This window comes from Bos indicus, chromosome 23 (genome assembly GCF_029378745.1).
Source record: "Bos indicus isolate NIAB-ARS_2022 breed Sahiwal x Tharparkar chromosome 23, NIAB-ARS_B.indTharparkar_mat_pri_1.0, whole genome shotgun sequence".
Taxonomy (NCBI): domain Eukaryota; kingdom Metazoa; phylum Chordata; class Mammalia; order Artiodactyla; family Bovidae; genus Bos; species Bos indicus.
Window position 1 is genome coordinate 4604513 of NC_091782.1, and position 21775 is coordinate 4626287.

Below are 21775 nucleotides of genomic sequence, written 5' to 3' on the forward strand. Positions count from 1 at the left end.
AATGCATTAAAAGTTTGTATCTACTAAGTGATACAGTTGGGTTTGGTAAATTTGGGTAATGTCCAGGCAAATAGCCATTCTCATTTTAAAGGAGAGAAACACAGAATATAAAACTATTTGTTGAATCCCCCTGCTGGTGAAGAGCCTTTTGGGCAGGACCAGTACAAACCTGAAATGGGCAGTAAGCTCCATGTGGGAACGCAGGGTCTGGTGGCAGGCCACACACTTAACTTGAAATGGAACATCTTTGCACAGAGAGATCAAAAGTTTCTTTGCAAAAGATGGAAATGATATTGGCTGTGCCACTGCCTTGTCATCTGAAAGACAAAATGAACTATAACTTGCAAAGATTTGAGTGGAGTGACCCGGCCTTCCTCCCCTCTGCCTTTTCATAACATCCGGTTAGTAAGTGAAAGAAGATAATTATTTATGTGATAAAAATCTATGAAAAGTCATTTTCTAGCTTCAATTAAATGCAATGGATGCTGAACTCATGCTCAGACTAAAATCTGAGTTTAAATGCAGGGATTTACAAAACAGATATACAAAAACATCATTGTACATAAATGTTTTCTTCCCAAGTTTGTCTTCATTCCTCAAAGTAAACCTTACTCTTATGTACAGATAAATATTAAGAATCTTTTTTTTTGAAAAATAAAAACTGAGATAAACATCTTTCACTTTCATGGTTCTCAAAATTAATGTGAAAATAAGTTATCTCAAGAATTATCTGAGATGTACAGTAAATCAGCAAACGTTAAAGGAGTTTAATAATTTTCATCAGAAGAGAGTATGAACATACCACCCAGTTTAAAACTCTGATGGAAATGATTCTTTCCAGACATATGCTTCAAACACTCATCCTTGCTGCTAAAAAGGAGGAAGCAATTTGGACACGCAAAACACTGAATAATCTGAGGAAGAAGGTTGTTTTTATGTCCATCATCTGCAGCTTCCTAAAATATAAGGCAAAGCTATATTATAGACAACTAAAATCAATATTCAGTTTCTTAAGTCAACTTTCAAAATACCCTATTTATTATACATTTGGAATATTTTGTATCAGTTTTTAACATGAAAACTTTTCTTCCCTGTGAACTGTGGAATTGTTTTATCATAAATAAGGTCCCATATATGAATTTTTAAATTTTTTCCTTAAAAACAAATTGTTACCATCTTTCTGTGATAATAAAGATAAAAGTATGTTTGCTTTCTAGACATTTTTTTATAAATGTATATGCAATATTATATAAATGCATAAATGTTTTCATATCACATATGTTTTCTTATGTTTTGCTTTGCCCACTCTGCAATATAACCTATGTTTACAAATATGTATTCTTCCATAAATCTCTCCATGTTTGTCATTTATAAAAAATACATAAAAATAAATATACAAGGGGAACTGCCATTGTTTTATCAAATATTGTTATCTTACAGATCTTCTGCCTCTCAGTTTTCTTATTCCATAATTCCTAACAGAAATCCCTAAAAATCAGCTGGTGTCACTCTAATTTATTCTTTGTAATGATCACAAACTACTTCATGGTGTGGATCTACTAAGATTTAGTCAACTATTCATTTTCAGGCTTTTTTTTTTTTGCCACTACAATGATTTTGGAAATATATTTATAAAAATATATTGTTGACTACATATCCTTATTATATTTACTGCTTTTCCCTCATCAGGAGTGGCCCTATTGGGTTAAAAGTTTTTGGTAATTAAAAGATATTGTGTAATTGCTGCTCAAAAGATTCTACCAATTCAGGTTCCCTAGCACTAAATGAGTCTGGCACAGGCTTTTATGGACCTTATTTTCATGTCTGCAGTCTTATAGACATGTGCTGTTTTAACTTGCCTTTCCTGTCTACTTGTGCTATGAGCTTTCATTCATATAATTCTGTGTGTTGCTTACTCCATTCCAGTCTCGGGTTTTATTTTTTCCCCTCTGGTCAACCTGTATTCATTCTTTGTTATCAAACTAACCCTGTCTCATCCTCCATCTTTAAAATATTTTTCATCAAACACCTATCTATTAATTTTGTATATGGTCACCTTAAAATTCTGATAGTCAAACGGGCATGCCTTTTGTCCAGGTTTCCAAACCTGGTTAAGAGCTTCCTCTATTTCTTTATTTTTGTTTTTATTTCCATTATTCTAGGTGGGTCACAAGGATCTTGCTGTAATTTATGTCAAAGAGTATTCTGCCTATGTTTTCCTCTAAAAGTTTTCTAGATTCTGGCCTTATATTTAGATCTTTAAACCATTTTGAGTTTAATTTTGTGTATGGTGTGAGAAAGTGTTCCAGTTTCATTCTTTTATAGGTGGCTAACAAGTTCTCCCAGCACCACCTGTCCTTTCTCCATTGTCAAAGATAAGGTGCCCATAGGTGCGTGGATTTATTTCCAGGCTTTCTCTCTTGCTCCATTGGCCTATATTTGTTTTTGTGCCAGTACCATACTGTCTTGATGACTGCAGCTTTGTAGTACAGTTTGAAGGCAGAAAGATTGGTTCCTCCAGCTCCATTCTTCTTTTTCAAGATTGCTTTGGCTGTTCATCAAAACTTTACAAATAATAAATGCTGGAGAGGGTGTGAAGAAAATAGAACCCTCTTACCCTGTTGGTGGGAATGCAAATTGATAAAGCCACTATGGAGAACAGCATGAAGATTCCTTAAAAAAAACAAAAAAAAAAACAAAACTAGGACTAAAACTGCCATCAGTTAAGTTAGTCGCTCAGTGAACTGCAGCACGCCAGGCTTCCCTATTCATCACCAACTCCCAAAGCTTACTCAAACTCATGTCCATTGAGTTGGTGATGCCACCCAACCATCTCATCCTCTGTTGTCTCCTTCTCTTCCTGCCTTCAATCTTTCCAGCATCAGGATCTTTTCCAATGAGTCAGTTCTTCGCAGCAGGTGGCCAAAGTATTGGAGGTTCAGCTTCAGCATCAGTCCTTTCAATGAATATTCAGAACTGATTTCCTTTAGGATTGACTGGTTGGACCTCCTTGCAGTCCCAGGGGGCTCTCAAGAGTCTTCTCCAACACCACAGTGTTGGTGAAGTTCAAAAGCAGTTCAAAAGTTCAATTCAAACAGTTCAAAAGCATCAATTCTTCAGCATTCAGCTTTCTTTATGGTCCGACTCTCACATCCATACATGACTACTGGGAAAACCATAGCTTTAACTAGATGGACCTTTGTCAGCAAAGTAATGTCTCTGCTTTTTAATATGCTATCTAGGTTTGTCATACCTTTTCTTCGAAGAAGCAAGTGTCTTTTAATTTCATGGCTGCAGTCACCATCTGCACTGATTTTGGAGCCCAAGAAAATAAAGTCTGTCACTGTTGCCATTATTTCCCCATCTATTTGCCATGAAGTGATGGGACCAGATGCCATGATATTAGTTTTCTGAATGTTCAGTTTTAAGACAAAATTTTCACTTTCCTCTTTCACTTTCATCAAGAGGCTCTTTAGCTCTTCTTCATTTTCTGCCATAAGGGTGGTGTCATCTGCATATCTGAGGTTATTGATATTTCTCCCGGCAATCTTGATTCCAGCTTGTGCTTCCTCCAGTTCAGCATTTCTCATGATGTACTCTGCATATAAATTAAATAAGCAGGGTGACAATATATAGCCTTGACGTACTCCTTTCCCAATTTGGGACCAGTCTGTTGTTCCATGTCCAGTTCTAATTATTGCTTCCTGACCTGCATACAGATTTCTCAAGAGGCAGGTCAGCTGGTCTGGTATTCCCATCTCTAAGAATTTTCCACAGTGTGTTGTGATCCACACAGTCAAAGGCTTTGGCACAATCAATAAAACATAAGTAGATGTTTTTCTCTGGAACTCTCTTGCTTTTTCGATGATCCAATGGATGTTGGCAATTCGATTTCTGGTTCCTCTGCGTTTTCTAAATCCAGCTTGAACATCTGGAAGTTCATGGTTCATGTACTGTTGAAGTCTGGCTTGGAGAATTTTAAACATTACTTTGCTAGCATATGAGATGAGTGCAATTGTGCAGTGGTTTGAACATTCTTTGGCATTGCCTTTCTTTGGGATTGGAATGAAAACTGACCTTTTCTAGGCCTTTGGCTGGAAACTACCATATGACCCAATAAATCCCACTCCTAGGCATATATCTCAAGGAAACAATAATTGAAAAAGACACATATACCCCAATGTTCACTGCAGCACTATTTACAATAGCTAGGCAATGGAAGCAACCTAGATGTCCAATGGCAGATGAATGGATAAGGAATACTACTCAGCTATAAAAAGGAACATGTATGAGTTAATTCTAATGAGGTGGATGAACCTAGAGCCTATATTACACAGCATGAAGTAAGTCAGAAAAACCAGTATATATTAACATGTTTATATGGAATCTCGGAGAAGGTGATGGCACCGCACTCCAGTCCTCCTGCCTGGAAAATCCCAGGGACGGAGGAGCCTGGTGGGATGCAGTCCATGGGGTCGCAGAGGGTCGGACACGACTGAGCGACTTCACTTTCACTTTTCACTTTCATGCATTGGCGAAGGAAACGGCAACCCACTCCAGTGTTCTTGCCTGGAGAATCCCAGGGATGGGGGAGCCTGGTGGGCTGCCATCTATGGGGTCACACAGAGTCAGACACGACTTAAGTGACTTAGCATAGCAATATGGAATCTAGAAAGATGGTACTGATGCTCCTAATTGTAGAGCAGCAAAAGAGACGCAGACGTAAAGAACAGAGTTTTGGACACAGTGGGGGAAGGAGAGGGTGGCATGATTTGAGAGCATAGCATTGAAACATATACATTACCATATGTAAAACAGAGAGCTAGTGGGATCTGCTGCTGAGAACCTAGAGAGGCAGGGGTGGGATGTGGTGGGAGGTGGGAGGGAGGTTCAAGAAGGAGGGAACATATGTACACCTATGGCTAATTCATGTTGATATATGGCAGAAACCATCACAATATTGTAAAGCAATTATCCTCCAACTAAAAATAAAAATATAAAAAAAATCCTGATCCCCACAAAAATAAAAATTTTAAAAAGAGCCTCCTCTATCCCAAAATTGGAAGTATTTTTCAGCGTATATTTATATGTGTATGTATATGTACGTGTGTTTGTGTATAAATATAATTTAACTTGTTAATGGTCTTTAGAGTAATAGCCTTAAAAGTTGTATTGTGTCTTCCTAAATTTCTATCATTAAGTATACACAATAGTTTGTGTAGTTGCTTATGAGATGCAACAGGAGGGGGGATAGGAAATTCACATTCATACTAAGTACTTATGGTTCAAATGTGCTTTTCCAGTTAATCCTTACAATAACCCATGAAGTACTATTTTCATTATTTACTAATGAGAAAGCTAAAGTTTAGGTAAGTCAACAAAATCAGCACTGCCCTTCCAGCTGCACCCTCAGAAGACAGAGGGCTGCCATCCACCCAGCTTTATAGCTTTGGTGGGAAATCCTATGCTCTTTTCGTCACTCTTCATCCATTTTATTTTGGTGACAGCGTGTAAAAGATAACCCCTACTCTGACTTTGTACATTCTGATTAGAAGGTTCCAAAAAAGAGCACTAAAAGCATTTACTAACTTATACACATAACTTACCAATTTACACACATGGCCCCTACTTGAAGAACTCTAAGAAAATAAGCTGTAGTTCAAATGTGAGTTATAACTGGATTCAAAACAAGTTTGTTTAAATTGTCTGCTCAATAGAATAAAATTGTGATTCCACATAAAATTTTATGGGAATATACCTAATTGCAAAGGTATAGCATATTTGCAAATATCTTCCAAAAACCAGAAGGAATGGGAAATATGATGTCTGGTAAGTTAAAAGTACTCAAATCCCTTTTACCACTGTATTTCCAGTCATACTAAATCAAAATACACCATAGAAATTAGAACCACAACAAGATACCACATCACACACACCCCTAGGATGGGTATTTTATAGACAGATAATAGTGCTGGCAAGGCTGTGAAGAAACGGGAGCCCACACACTGTGACCAGGAAGGCAAGCTGACACACTGCGCTGGGTAACAGTTTGCAGTTCTTTGAAAACTTAAGCATAATAACTGAATGGCCCAACAATTAGCTCATTAGAGAACTGAAAACATAGGACCACACAAAGACTTGTACATTTGTTTCTGTCAGCATTATTCACAACAGTCAAAAACGGAAATAACCCACGTGTCCACCAGCTGAACTGACAAACAAAAGTGGCGCATGTTCACACGATGGAAAATTATTTGGCAACAAAAAGCATGAAGTACTGACACAAGCTACAACAAGGACAAGCCCTGAACACACGATGGGAGGTAATGTCTGCTCACCCACAAGGGACGCTGAGGCAGCCTTGGGCTTGCAACACGTCCGCCACCACCCCCCGCACCAGGAGCGAGAAAGGCAGCAAGCTACCTGGGGACAGACCCACTAGCCTGAATGTCAAAAAAAAAAAAAGGCTAAACACTTGCTGCTCAAGTATGATCCAAAGACTAGAAGCACTGCCATCACTCAAAAGTTTGTTAAAAATCTTGACTCTAAGGCACAACACTAACCCGCACTTTAAATGACTGGTGCGCACTAAGATTTGAGAGGCACCATTCCAGACAGAAGACACTGGAGACAAAAAGGGAAGGGCAGAAAGGCAAACATAAATTGTGGACAGTTTCACAGAGTTCACTGAAGAGCATCATCTTTATGAAACAGAATGCACAGCTAAGCAATCTTCTAGCGACCTCTTCTGGTTGATTTATGATACGTAATGACAACCCCATGCACACTAGCTCATTTTGAGTCCTTGTGATAGACACTCCAAAGAATAAGCAATAAAAAGTCTTTATTAAATACGTATGGCAGGCCCTAAGTGCTTTATAACATATTATGCTTTCTCTCAACAATTCTGGATGAAAGTGTAATGATTTCACTTTAGAGATAAAGAACTAAGCTCACAGGTGTGCCGTGACTTGGTGAGAACACACAGTTAATAAACCTGACATGGAATCCAGGCTTGTCTGACACCAAAGACTTTGCTCTGTTTCACCATACTGCCTCCGGGAAGGCTGAACATTACAAACTTACTTCCCAGAGAGATGGCAAAAGGGAGGCCAAAAGAGCATGGAATGAGCAATTCCTAGAAAGAACGGAAAACTAATGAAATTCGGGAAAACACAAATGAGAGTGAGTATTCATTAATTTTAAAGGTTAAAATGCCTATTCAGATTTATTGAAGGAAAAGGATAAATATACTTACAGCATGGAATTAAAAAAAAAACCATGCCCTGAAGGAGTTCTAGTTCTGAAAAGGGTAGAATACTAACAACTCAGTGCAAACAATTCAAAACTGTGTGATGAAGTTGCACCTTTTCCCCTTCTCTCCCCCAACCTGGATCAGGACACTCAGCAGACCTATCATTTCTTTCTTCATGGTGTCTTTTGGGTCCACTTTAAGTTCTTTATTCTAAATGCCCTTATCTAAGTAAACTCTTCTCTCATCTCAAACCTACATTACTGCCAAACTCACCTAAACTGGTCTCCTTGTCCATGTCTTCGAATCCACCCTCAACACGGGTGCCATTCCAATACCACTCAGTCTCTGGTGTCCACCCCCCTCCCCCCAAAAGGAAAAGGACTTTGGTTCTAGAATTAAAGCACTTTAACTCTGAAGACATAAGCATTCTTCTCATCAGGTCACATCCCACAGTCGTGCCAGGACCTGCCCACTACCAAGTTTAAATCCTGTAGCTGTGCAGTCCAGTTACTAGTTGAGTTGGGATCCCCAGGACCACCCCCAGGGCTGGGGGTCTGGCTGGGACTTACAGAATTTGGGGGACAGCTATACTCATGGCTATGGATAGCTATACTCTAATTTATTAGAGCAAAAGGAAACCAAGGGGAAAGGCACACTGGGCAGAGCCCAGAGGAACTAGGTTTAAGATTCCAAAGATCCTCTCCATGGAGACAAACAGAACACACTTGACAATCAATACCACCTTAAAGACTCAGTACCCACCGTACGTGATTCAAGTTGAGCTAGGGCAAAAACCACCACAATATTGTAAAGATGATCCACAAACTGCAGAACAATTATGCCAAAGAAATTCTCGCACTGTTAAGAAAGTGCTAGGACCCACAACAGATTTTCCAGCCTGGGGATCTGGCAAAGGGACTAAGAACCCGCAGGGAATTTGACTTTGGAGGCCAGTGGGATTTGATTACACAACTTACACTGGACTAGGGGAAACAGACTCTTGGAGGGCACAAACAAAACCTTGTGCACACCAGGACCCAGGAGAAAGGAGCACTAACCCAACAGGAGACTGACCCAGACTTGCCTGTGAGTGTCCAGCAGTCTCCGGCGGAGGCGTGGGTCAGTGGTGGCCTACTGCAGGGTCAGTGGCACTGAATACAACAGAGCATGCACCAGACAAGGCAGGACCAGAGATCTAATTGCCAATATCCACTGGATCATTGCAAAAGCAAGACTTCCAAAAAAACATCTATTTTTGCTTTATTGACAATGCCAAAGCCTTTGACTGTGTGGATCACAATAAAATGGAAAATTCTTCAGGAAATGGGAATACCAGACCACCTGACCTGCCTCTTGAAAAATCTGTGTGCAGGTCAGGAAGCACAATTAGAACTGGACATGGAACAGACTGGTTCCAAACAGGAAAAGGAGTACGTCAAGGCTGTATATTGTCACCCTGCTTATTTAACTTATATGCAGAGTACATCATGAGAAACACTGGGTTAAAGGAAGCACAAGCTGGAATCAAGATTGCCGAGAAAAATATCAATAACCTCAGATATGCAGATGACACCACCCTTATGGTAGAAAATGAATAAGAGCTAAAGAGCCTTTTGATGAAAGTGAAAGAGGAGAGTGAAAAAGTTGGCTTAAAGATCAGCATTCAGAAAACTAAGATCATGGCATCTGGTCCTATCACTTGATGGCAAATAGATGGGGAAACAGTGGAAACAGGGGCAGAGTTTATTTTTTTGGGCTCCAAAGTCACTGCAGATGGTGACTGCAGCCATGAAATTAAAAGATGCTTGTTCCTTAGAAGAAAAGTTATGACCAACCTAGACAGCATATTAAAAAGCAGAGACATTACTTCGCCAACAAAGGTCTGTCTAGTCAAAGCTATGGTTTTTTCCAGTAGTCATATATGCATGTGAGAGTTGAACTATAAAGAAAGCTGAGCACCAAAGAATTGATACTTTTGAACTGTGGTGTTGGAGAAGACTCTTGAGAGTCCCTTGGATTGCAAGGAGATCCAACCAGTCCAACCTAAAGGAAATCAGTTCTGAATATTCATTGGAAGGACTGATGCTGAAGCTGAACCTCCAATACTTTGGCCACCTGATGCGAAGAACTGACTCATTGGAAAAGATTCTGATGCTGGGAAAGATTGAAGGCAGGAAGAGAAGGGGACAACAGAGGATGAGATGGTTGGGTGGCATCACCAACTCAATAGACATGAGTTTGAGCAAGCTCTGGAAGTTGGTGATGGACAGGAAAGCCTGGCGTGCTGCAGTCCATGGGGTTGCAAAGAGTAGGACACGACAGCAGCTCAGTGACAACCTTACAAGCCAGTCCGTCTAAGGATGGAAGTCTCGGGCCTGCTGTGTACCCTGCTCTCTGCACCACCCCTATTCCCTACTTGCTATTCTCTGCAGGCTCCTTTCCACCTATCCAAATCCAAGCCTGGAAGACCACTTCTCCTCCGCAGGGCTCTGCCAACTTTTCCAGCTTCTCCTCTCCCCTTCCTCTGAACCTGTTTCCTCTGACGATTACTATTATGGCTTATTCATTCTAGAGCACATGGATTCCCCTCATACTACGGCCACTCGCCAGGGTTCAACAAGACACAGGCTCCCCAAAACTAATGATGGAGCAGACAGCAAACTCACTGCCAAGAGGCACATCTATTCTGGGAACACAGAACTCAATCAGAGACAGCTGAGAGCACAAGTCTCCACTTTGTGTGAACCTACACAGAATCTAGGGTATTACCGACATGACTTTTCAAGAATAGGTCACAGACTAGTAAATTCTGAAAATATGGTTTAAAGAAAAACCTTACTAGTCTTTGGACGTTAGCATTTTACTATTTCAAAATCTAATATTTACTCAGCAAATACCTGAAGTATGAATCTTCTCATAGGTTTTTAGCTACAAGGGTATTTAAGGTGTTACTGTTTATAATGACAGAAAAATGTAAACTAATACATCTAATAGGAAATAAAAAGAGAGGCTTCTCAGCTGGCTCAGTGGGAAAGAATCCACACTGCCAATGCAGGAGACACAGGTTTGACCCCTGATCCAAGAAGATCCCACATGCTGCAGAGCACCTCACCCAGTGGCCAGCTACGACGACAGAGCCTGTGCTCTAGAACCCAGGGACCACAATCACTCAGCCCACAGGCTGCAATTCCTGAAGCCCCTGCACCCGAGGGCCCGTGCTCTGCAGCAAGTGAAGCCACCGCAGTGAGAAGCCTGCACACTGCAGCAACATGCAGCCCCCGCTTGCAGGAGCTACAGAAAACCCACGCAGCAACGAAGACCAGCACAGCCAACCACAAGTAAATAAATATCGTCATACAGAAAACCCACAGAGCAGCGAAGACCGGCACAGCCAACCACAAATAAATAAGTAAATACCTTACAGTCATACAGAATGCCATTCACTTATTTTAAATGTACATACTGATTCAACATTTAAACATTTATGCTTATAACACACTGCTTTTTTAAATTATGAAATAACTTAGATACCTTATCTTATATAAAAATATTTACATATGGAGAAATAACAGAAATATATATATATAAATGTTAATAATGCTTATCTCTATAGTGACAATAGAGTGATATCCCAGTGGTTGCCATGGGGGAGAGGGGGTGGAGATGGGATGGATTGGGAGTTTAAGGTTAGTAAATGCAAACTATAATATTTAGAATAAACAAGGTCCTACTGTATAGCACAGGGAACTATATTCGATATCTTGTGATAAACAATAATGGAAAAGAATATGCAAAGAAATGTCTGTACGTGTAGAACTAAATACTCTGCTGCACAACAGACATTAACACAACACTATAAATCAACTATTCGGGGAGCGAGCTCCGCCCGTGGCAAAGGTCATGAGGAAGGAGGCTCGGCATACGCAAAGGGGGGATCGAGCCTCAGGAGTCCCCCTGGAAATTCTCGAGCATCTACCCCCAAAACCAGAGCCTGCCTACTTTCTGCTTTGTGCTTTCACCTACACCTCTGACTTTACGGGGGGCTGTCCCCCACTACCTCTCTCTGAAAAAAGAGTTAGCTTACAGCTCCAGTTAATAATTCCTGGGTGTGACAGCGTTTCAACCTACAAACTCCTTTGGAAATCCTCTAGCCTGCCTGAATAGGTTTTTTTCGGCCACATGTGATTGTTCAGAGCCTCCCAACTGTGAGAGAGAGGAGATGTTCTAAACTGTCTAAACACAGATTCCTTTGAGTTGTTAAAAGATTGATTAGAAATTGTATTGGTGAAGGGTTTTTCACTTATTGGGCCAATGTTTGCTGCTAAGTCTCCATACTCCTTACCTACTGTGTCCTTGGCAGTGTATTGATTGATATAATGGGTGTATAGAAATGTAAGTAGTAGCTCAATGTTTGTAACCTTGGACCCTTGAGTTAATTCTTTTCTTGATGGAGCCCACCTCACTTTTGCCCTATAGGAATGCAGCTTTGTCCAATGCTTTTTTGGAGGCTGGTGCCTGACTTTGGAATAATCACCTTTAGAGAAAAATAAGTTCCTTAAAATGTTAACAGGCCTCCTGGCCAGAAGATGATGTAAATCACCTGAACTTTTGCATATGATAAGTTTGAAAGCCTGGCTTCGATTAGGACCAGGAACTGCTGTCCTTGCATGACTCCGCCCCTTCCCCCATTATCCTCTACGCACAACTTAAAGTATAAAAAACTACTTTGGAAAATAAAGTGCGGGCCTTGTTCACCGAAACTTGGTCTCCCCATGGCGTCCTTTCTTTCACCTTCTAGCTCAATTTTTCCTCTGAGGCGGGGAAGCTCATCAAGCCTACTAATTTTGCCTGGGCTTCTAAGATCTGACCGGGGAGGCCTTAGTGTCTCCTCTCCTTCGGGAGAACAGGAGGACGCCTGCGGCCTTCGTAGGTGACGTAAATTCCCTGCTTTGGAATTTTATTCAGCCTCTTTTCTCCACTGAATTTCCTCACTGAGCTATCCTCATTCTATTACTCTTTACATCTCTAGTTAATATCTAATTGAAGCTATTGTATCCTGACCCTCGCCAACGCCGTACCCGCTTCGAATACCCTGGATCAGCCGGGGCTGGACCCCGGCACAACTATACTTTAATAAATTTTTTTAAAAAAGCGTTTCTTATTTTCTTTTTGTTAGTATTTTAAAACTTTTCCAGAGTGAAAAATATCACATAATTAACATTTTGTAACATTAGTAAGTGAGATACCTGCTAATATCAAGTCTGATAAACACTTATTACAGGGCTCTTTATTACACTGAATTGAGATTTCACACACTGTGAGTCACGTAACACAACCTTTTAAATACCAGATCTCCTAATACCAGCATTGATAAAGGATCATCACTGACTACATGGCTCTGATATGTCAACCAGCACTGAACAGCAGTGTCCTTAATACCATTCTGATTATCATGTGATTAACTCACAGAACATCTTGAACAAAGTAAGTCAATTTCACAGAGCAATTCAATAAAAAGAGTTTCAATGATAATCTTTAGGACTGTTAGCTTTCAGCTCTCAGGGTTAACTTCCCACAATAACGTTCCAAATCATTTTATTTATCATAGACAATCACAATTTTGATCCTTATGTGCATCACGGTGGACTGCAAGCTTAAGAACAGCAAGAAAACACCCCACGGATCTCCAGAAAAAGAATACCTATCCTTAACTTAGGACATGTTCTTACCTTAGCAAAAAGGTGATCCCTATACTGTTGCTGAGTAACAAAATTTTTATAACATACTACACAAGCAAAGGAGCTGATGAAAGGTCCATGCAGTGTGATTGTTGGATCACATGGAGAGTGGTCGAACCTACTTGGCAAAACAGAGGGAACATTAGAAAATCTGACATATTCTAGAGGCAGCACTAAGTTGCTTCATTTGTTAAGTCAGACACACACATTCAAGTGTTTGCACTTTTTCTACTGAAGTATTAAATAACGTTCTTTATATTCAAGAAATATCAAGTGGCTCTCATATGCCATGCAATCTCTTGAAACAGTGACCAACAGCTTAAAATTTCAAAAAAGTACTCAAGATACAATAAAATGGATTTAAGCATGTTTCACCAAATTGGTAAACTTCCAGTCTGAAAACTGTACAGCCATTATCTGTTTCTTCTTGCAAGGAACAAAATAAAACTCACAAATAATTGTAAATGAATCACTAGAATAATAATGTCATGTCAAGCTTTCTGGTGCACACCTATTTCCTAAAAATGGCTTTTAATCCTTGTAGTGTCATTTTAATCATTTAACAAATTCGTGTCATTGAAAACTGCCTCAAAGACTTTTTAAAAATTAAAAACACTTAAAATACAGTTATCTGTAGAATACTGAACCCCTCTCCAGAAGGCTCTCACACCAGGGTCAGGCATAAGCAGGATGAGACATCTGGAGAAGGTCAAGAGCCCCAAACTCAACTCCCCTCTTCAAACTATAAGAAGGGGAGACTACGAAGATAAGGACTATTTAACTCCTTTAATATTGCCTTCTCTTGATATTTACTTTCTCAAGCTGTACTCTTCAAACTTCAGTAAATTATGGATCTCATAAATAGAACATTTATTATTAATTTTGCTACACTTTGTTTGCCTTTAGCATTTACTTTGCAATGAAATATTATCTTTCTTTGAGCTAGCCCACATATCTGTAAATGCTTTGTGTCTCTTAAAATTTGCTAACGGACTGGATTTCTCTAAAACTGATCCAAATGTACATCAATGCAAAAAGTCTGGTCAGAATTTTATGAAACATATTAGGACTGAATATCACTAGAATAATCTGACTTCAAGCCTCCTAGGAAGCCTAAGAAATGTAAATTAGAAAAAATTGTATCGTAAGAGTTTGGAACATAAAGCTACAATCGCAATGGCAGAGGTGCCTCACGCTCTCAGTTCATCTTCAGCACCGACTGTTCTGAACATCACACTTACCTTTTCAAATGTCCTAAGAGAAGGTGCCCATTATCAAATTCCTTGTTACAGTGCATTATGGGACATGAAATTGGTTTCCCAGATGCTCGAATTTGGCTTCCTCTTCGGAATGAACCTTTTGTTCCAGAATTAATCGTGCCTGTTTTGAGTCCTGTATCATCAGAATATAAATTCTTAAGTTCCTATTTCAGGTAACTGTCCTTTGGACTGGTAATCAAAATTATGAAAAAACAATAAAAAAAAAAAAACACTGGGCAGCATCAAATGGGTGATCCTACTTGTAATTAAGTGCTTACAAACTTTCTTATAAAAGATATAACAACCTACAAATAAATAGCTATTTGGGACAAGGAAAGCCATTAAGATCTCCAAGTAATATTATCTTGAGGAAAAGAACTGTTCCCTTAAGTTCAACAGTCAAGAAATGTCAAAGATGGAATATATTAGAAAACCAGTTGCTCTACAACCCCTGTACCTGCCTCCCTTCTGTTCATTTATATAAGTTGGCAAAGATTTTTTCTTCTAATTCTTATTTTCTCTTTTAAGTATCTTACACACATTGTAAGGTTCAGTTATACAGGCTGTAACTGAGACAGGGAGGGAATGGGGAGGACAAGGAGAATGCCTTCACCAGTCCTTTTATCTGGTGAAGATTATCCCTTTTATCTGGTGAAGATTATCCCTTTCCGTCATAATCTTGGTCTTACAGTCACACAACTTTCCAGCCTCAGCCAAATTCTGTTTCCAGGCAAACTCCCAATGCATGTTGTACAGTGAAAAATTTAGAGTTAAGTTCTATAAACAAAGAATTTTAAAAATTCTAGGAGGATTCTGATATATAGTTTGACTATTATTATTTCTTATAACTTGTTTCACTCAAATACTTTGAATATTTCATATAACAAAAAATTGTATATTTATCTTTATGGCCATTTCTACCAAGTCCCTAAGCGTTTAACTGGAATAAAATGTTACACCTTTAACATCATCTAGTTAAGATCCCCAAATGGTTATCTATGTTGAAGGTTTCAATGCTCTTCTGTTTATGGAAGAAATGCCTCTATTAAATGCTGTCAAAATGCTTATAAATGTGTTCTATCAATAAAAAAAGACTAACACAGCATTAATCACATTCAAAGAGGCATTAATAACAATACACCTTTTTTTGCTTTAATTTTATAATGCAGTCAGAATTAAGAGTAATTTTTACTGTCCATCCACATTCCAGGTGTTGCCTATTAAGACCTTTATTTAGCCATAGAGGTTCTGGGTAAAAATTAAAGTGGAGAAAGCAATCAATTAGAAGAAAATAAGCTTTATCCAAGGAAAGGCAAAATACAGAAAGATTTAAACAGCTCTTTTCCTTAAACAGTATAGCGTGTTGTTTTTAAATTACTAAGTATTCAAATGTGCAGAAACTGGTCTAACTATAAATGTCTATAAAAAAGTTGGATTTCCAAAGCTTGAGTAATTATAAATAATGTCCTTACACTGCTAAGTCGCTTCAGTCGTGTCCGACTCTGTGAGATCCCATAGACGGCAGCCCACCAGGCTCCCCTGTCCCTGGGATTCTCCAGGCAAGAACACTGGAGTCGGTTGCCATTTCCTTCTCCAATGCATGAAGGTGAAAAGTGAAAGTGAGGTCGCTCAGTCGTGACTGACTCCTAGTGACCCCAAGGACTGCAGCCTACCAGGCTCTGGCATCCATGGGATTTTCCAGGCAAGAGTACTCGAGTGGGTTGCCATTGCCTTCTCCAGTCCTTACACTACTTCTAATCAAAGAACTGAATTATAATGGCTGGATACTTTGGAATAGACTGAATGGAGTCCCTTAATGCTATTGAGAAGTAGAATCTCACTTTTTATAATTGACAGCAAAAAGACATCTCTGTTTTCCCCAGTTCTCCACTCCTCAAAGGAATGGCACCGCAGCAAGTACAGCCCAGTGCTAAAGCCGCTATGCCAGCAACAGCCCCCTGACTCTTCAGTGCTACAGTGTGGCAGGGACCAAGCAAGAAGATAAAACAACCACATAAAAAGAATGTAACTAAAGACCTTAACTCACAGCACAAGCTTATCAGCCGCCAATGAACCAGGTGTAACCTGAAGTGATCTACAGTACCACATCTTGACAAGAATTATAAAGACAGCTAACTGAGTCATTTGTTCCCACTTGATCCACTCAGAAAAATATATACTCAGATGTTCGTGAGTTCAATTTATAGTGAATTAAAATATTCTGAAACTCTAGTACTTTGGCCACCTCATGCGAAGAGTTGACTCATTGGAAAAGACTGATGCTGGGAGGGATTGGGGGCAGGAGGAGAAGGGGACAACAGAGGATGAGATGGCTGGATGGCATCACTGACTCGATGGACATAAGTTTGAGTGAACTCTGGGAGTTGGTGATGGACATGGAGGCCTGGCGTGCTGCGATTCATGGGGTCACAAAGAGTCGGACACGACTGAGAGACTGAACTGAACTGAACTGAAAATATTCTGACAACCTGAAAGCCAGAGATTAGGCCTAAAGGGATATATTACTGACCCAACAATCATTCTAGGCAAGACTTGAAAGTGAAGAATGAGAGAAACAGTATGAGAAGAGAAACATATGAGAGAAACAATTTTACAAGAGATCTTGTAAGCCTTGTAGTTCTAGACCATTTTTGTATCCAAATCTTCCCAAATCTACAGATAGCCTCTAGAGGTGAGGCCCAGGCATGTATTTAAGACTCCCACGTGATTCTGATATAGCTAAAGACAGCAATTTTCAAGTGAACTTTTCTAAAGTAGGTCTGGAATACCAAACAATTCTTTTGTTTAGTTGAATGACAGTCAAATTTGGAACATGGTTCTAGGCTTCCTTTCTGTGTTCATATGCAAATACTCATTGCCCACTCTGGTATAATATTCAACCAACACTTATTGGACATCTCTGTGCAGAGCCTTCTTCTTAGGCACTGACACTAAAAAAGATTAATTAGGCTTAGCCTCTGTCCCCATAACATATCAATCTAGTAAAAGACACAGATATGTAAACATATGAATCCAACACAACAGGGTAAAAACTATAGGCAAAAAATGAATAAAACACTGTGGCATCAAAGACAGCTGGGCAATCAAACTTAGGCAGACTAAAAAACCTAGCACCCTCTAGTACTGAATGTAGTACTTACTTGCCTGTGGCTAACCCCACGGGCAAGTAAGAAAAAAGGAAAAGGCATTTAAGAGAGAGGATAGGGCAAGGGGGGAGGTTTGCCAGGCACAAACATACTGGGAGATAAGAAGGAAATGCAGTGTCAGGGAGTAGCCAAGTGTCAAAATACCTACAAATTACTGGAATTATTTTAAAAGTGGCGATTTGATTCTGTCCAAAGAAAAGCCCTCTGAAAACTATAGAACAAGATATCCAGGTTCAAAGTTGAGCACTGCATACATAGATTATTTCTAAGACTTTGTGCAACTAAACTTTTGGCTGGATTAAATCCACAGCTAAGGTTTCTGTGAGTAACCCAAGCCTCTAAGGGCTCAGTGGGTCTTTTACAAACCAGGCTAGAAAAGCTGCCTTGATGGGACTATCCTGAAAGTGTTAGTTGCTCAGTCGTGTCCGACTCTTTGCAACCCCATGGACTGAAGCCCGCCAGGCTCCACTGTCCATGGGATTCTCCAGGGAAGAATACTGGAGCGAGTTGCCATTCCCTTCTCCAAGGGATCTTCCCAACCCAGGGATCGAATCCAAGTCTCCCACATTGCAGGCAGATTCTTTGCTGTCTGAGCGGAAGCCCCAAGGGACTGTCCTACTGACTCAAAAATTTTACCAAACTATCTGGTGGAAGGAAAACGCTCCACAGTGATTCCTCCAGGAATCTCAGGTCTGTAGAGTTAGTAATGAAGAAGCTACCCACTGCTTTAGATGAGCCTCCCATGTTGACACTTCCAACAAAATATCTACATAGGTTGCATGGACAAATAAGTAAATGCTAATCTTTTCCATCTCAGCTTAAATTCCATTTCCTTACAGAATCCTGACCTCAAATAACCCGTTACACACCTTCACATAGCCTCACATAGTACTATTTCATGTAGGACACACATGAATGAATAAATGAGCAATATCTAATCTGCTCAAGGATTACTTTTACTCAAAATACATTTTTGCCAAAATAGGAAGACAACTGGTAGGTAAAGCAGACCTCCAGTTAAGTAAGTTTTAATACTTTATATACTTACTAGCAACTGAATAAACAGACACAATGCCTTAGGGCTTCAGGGAAGCCTCTGATCTCTAAAGAATACCTGGCATTTTTAACCACTGGTCCACACACAGTCTTGCTGCTTCTGTATCAGAATGTCCTCGAATAAATTCCAATTCTTGTAACCCATGAGCATGCTGAAAATCAATTTTTTCCTAAAGATATTAAGAAAAAAAATCAATTAAACTGTGATTACTAATCTTGTTTCCTTAAGAAAATGATTTTGTCACAACAGTGATCAAAAAATACTGATTATCCTTTATCCCTGTAACTCCAAGTCTAGAACTCTATCCTAAGGAGCTAAGTCAAACCAAAGTTTCCTGCTCTAAATAAGATGTTGATCCCAATGTCATCTCTATTTGCACACAGTTTGCAACAACTTAATCTCCAACAATAGGGTACTGTTTAAGTAAATTACAGTGTGTACATTTCATGAAAGTCATTAGAAACACTAACCAAACTTTTCTGTGAATTAGGAGTATACTTTTGATATCAAGTATGTTACCAAATTGTATTAAATGAATAGGGTCAAATATAAGCAAAGATTATTTCAAGCTATATGTAACTCTGCCTGCTGAGAGGGAAAAAAGCAGAAAATAAATATGATAAATGTCAATGGTTATCTCTGGAATGGAAATGTGAATGATTCTTTTCATCCTTACATTTTAAAACATTTTTTTTCCAATTTTCCAAATGTAGTCTGAAGTATATAGAAGCCTATTAAATATTTGTTCAATGAACAGTGTAAGAGCAGACCTTCATTAGTACTTAATATGTACCAGTACAAAACATCTACTCCATCTAGATCAAAGGTTGGCAGATTTTTTCCATAAAGGGCCACAGGATAAATATTTAAGGCTCTGCAGCCCATACAGTCTCTTTTGCAACTACTCAACTCTGCTGCTGCAGCACAAAAGCAGCCATAGATAATATGTAAACAAATGGACATGGCTATGTTCCAATAAAACTTTATTTACAAAAACAGGCAGTGGGCCAGTGCCAACTACTAAACTAGATGCTTTAGACTTTTACAGTCTCTAAATCTTTCTGGTTATGTTACTGATAAATCTATTTGCATACTCTAATCATGCTGTATCTATAGGTTGGTACAAAAGTAATTGTGGTTTCAGACCATGAATTTTAAATCATTATAACTAGGCTCAACATATCTTTATTAATCAAAATAGGAACCATTACAATCAACACATTTTTGCCAACAAGAAATGTTTATTCCTGTAGCATAAAAATCCATGCTTTGGGATTCAATGAACTCTTGGGAAACATTTTCTGCCTCTTGCTGTTGTGGAAGTGTTTTCGCTGGAAAAAGTTGTTGAGATGCTTGAAGAAAGTGGTAGTTGGTTGGTGAGACATCAGGTTAATATGGTGGATGAGGCAAAACTTTGTAGCCCAATTAGTTCAACTTTTGAAGTGTTGGCTGTGCAATGTATAGTCCAATGTTGTCATGGAGAAGAACTGGGCCCCACTGGTCACCACTGTTGACCAACACTGGTGCCAGGCACTGCAGTTTTCGGTGCATCTAATCGATTTGCTAAGCATACTTCTCAGATGGAAGGTTTCACGGGGATTCAGAAAGCTGTAGTGGATCAGACTGGCAGCAGACTACTAAATAGTGATCGTGACCTTTTTTTGGTGCAAGCTGGACTTTGAGAAGTGCTTTGGAGCTGCTTCTCAGCCCAACCACTGAGCTGGTCGTCATTGTTTGTCATAAAAATCCACTTTTCATTGCATGTCATAATCCAATCCAGAAGTGATTCATTGTTATTGCATAGAATAAGAGAAGACACTTCAAAACAACAATATTTTTTATTTGGTCAGCTCACGAGGCACCCACTTTATTGAGCTTTTTCACCTCTCCAATTTGCTTCAAATGCTGAACGACCATAAAATTGTCCATGTTGAGCTCTTCCGCAACTTGTGTAGTTGTAAGAGGATCAGCTTCAATAAAGGCTCTCAGTTGGTCACTGTCAACTTCCGTTGGCTGGCCACTACACTCCTCATCTTCAAGGTTCCGGTCTTCTTCACAAAACTTCTTGAATCAGCACTGCACTACACGTTCGTTAGCAGTTCCTGGGCCAAATGCGTTGTCGATGTTGCGAGTTGTCTCTGCTGCTTAATGAACCATTTTGAACTCGAGTAAGAAAATCACTTGAATTTGCTTTTAGTCTAGTATCAATTTCCATAGTCTAAATACATATAAAATAAACAGTAAGATATCAGAAAAAAAATACAGCAGGAAATGTGCATTAAAATGATGCATAACATAACCACATTTATTTAAGAATGTATTTCAATATCAAATGGCAAAGTTCAATAATGCAAAACTGCAATTACTTTTGCACCAACCTAATAACAATTAATATTTATTAACCACTTACCATGTGCCAGGCACTATTCTAAAAGCGTCTGAGATCTAATTCTCTCAATAACTCTGTAAGATGGGTACCAGTATGGTTCCCATTTTATAATGGGAAAACTGAGGCATAGGAAGTCCAAATACATTGCACAGGGACAAGTAACAATGCCAGGATTTAAACTCTCATTCTCTAATCTGATTCTAGAACTCATGCACTTAACCAGTATACCATACTGTATCTCAAAAAGGTTTTTATATCCTTAAAAAGAAATAACAAAGCCACAAACGCTAGATTTGCAAGAAACAGACCAGGATACTGAATGACCCTGTTAGCAATGTAACAGGATCTTCTATCAGCATAGGTAAGAGGCAGACAGGGAGATTCAAGACTGTAATCAGAAAAAAAATCAGCTACACAACACTGTTCTAAGTATAGCCATAGAGTACTAATTCTCCAAAGATGCTAATATGCATTATATAGCTATTCCTACATATGTTAGGGGCACATCCCCTCTTGTGAGTCATTTTAACTCTTGGAATATCAACAAGCAAAGCTGGTAACTGGTCAACTAGTCAAGCACAACACATTATCTCTGAAAGTGATTTATTCAGTGAAGATTTTAATAGATTTTATTTTTTTAAAAACATTTCCGTCAAAAGAGATGGACAAACCACTTTAACAGTGAGACACCAAAAATCAAAAGGCCTAGACGAGCTGGAAGATGTTTTCTACTATATTCTGTAGTCACAGTTAACACCTACTACAATTCTTCAAGAATTAGTTTTATTATCTTTCTTTCTAGGTAGTTTATTTTGGTTTTTGTTTTCTGTCATCTATCGATAGTTTTTTTAAAATAAGCTATATATAAGGAAAACCAAATTTTCAAAAAACCATGAATGGATAGCAAGCA

General features: G+C 39.1%; 1 protein-coding gene across 4 annotated transcripts in view; it reads right to left on the reverse strand.

Moving 5' to 3' along the window:
• ZNF451 (zinc finger protein 451) overlaps positions 1-21775 on the reverse strand; it is an 89214-nt gene that overhangs the window by 35892 nt on the left and 31547 nt on the right. For all 4 annotated transcript variants that reach the window (XM_019985725.2, XM_070777730.1, XM_070777728.1 and 1 more), the window contains 5 exons: positions 18534-18645; positions 14235-14385; positions 12985-13111; positions 803-956; positions 170-317 (listed from right to left, as the gene is read on the reverse strand). In XM_019985725.2, the coding sequence (XP_019841284.2) occupies positions 170-317; positions 803-956; positions 12985-13111; positions 14235-14385; positions 18534-18645 (692 nt within the window). The remainder of the gene's footprint in view (positions 1-169; positions 318-802; positions 957-12984; positions 13112-14234; positions 14386-18533; positions 18646-21775) is intronic.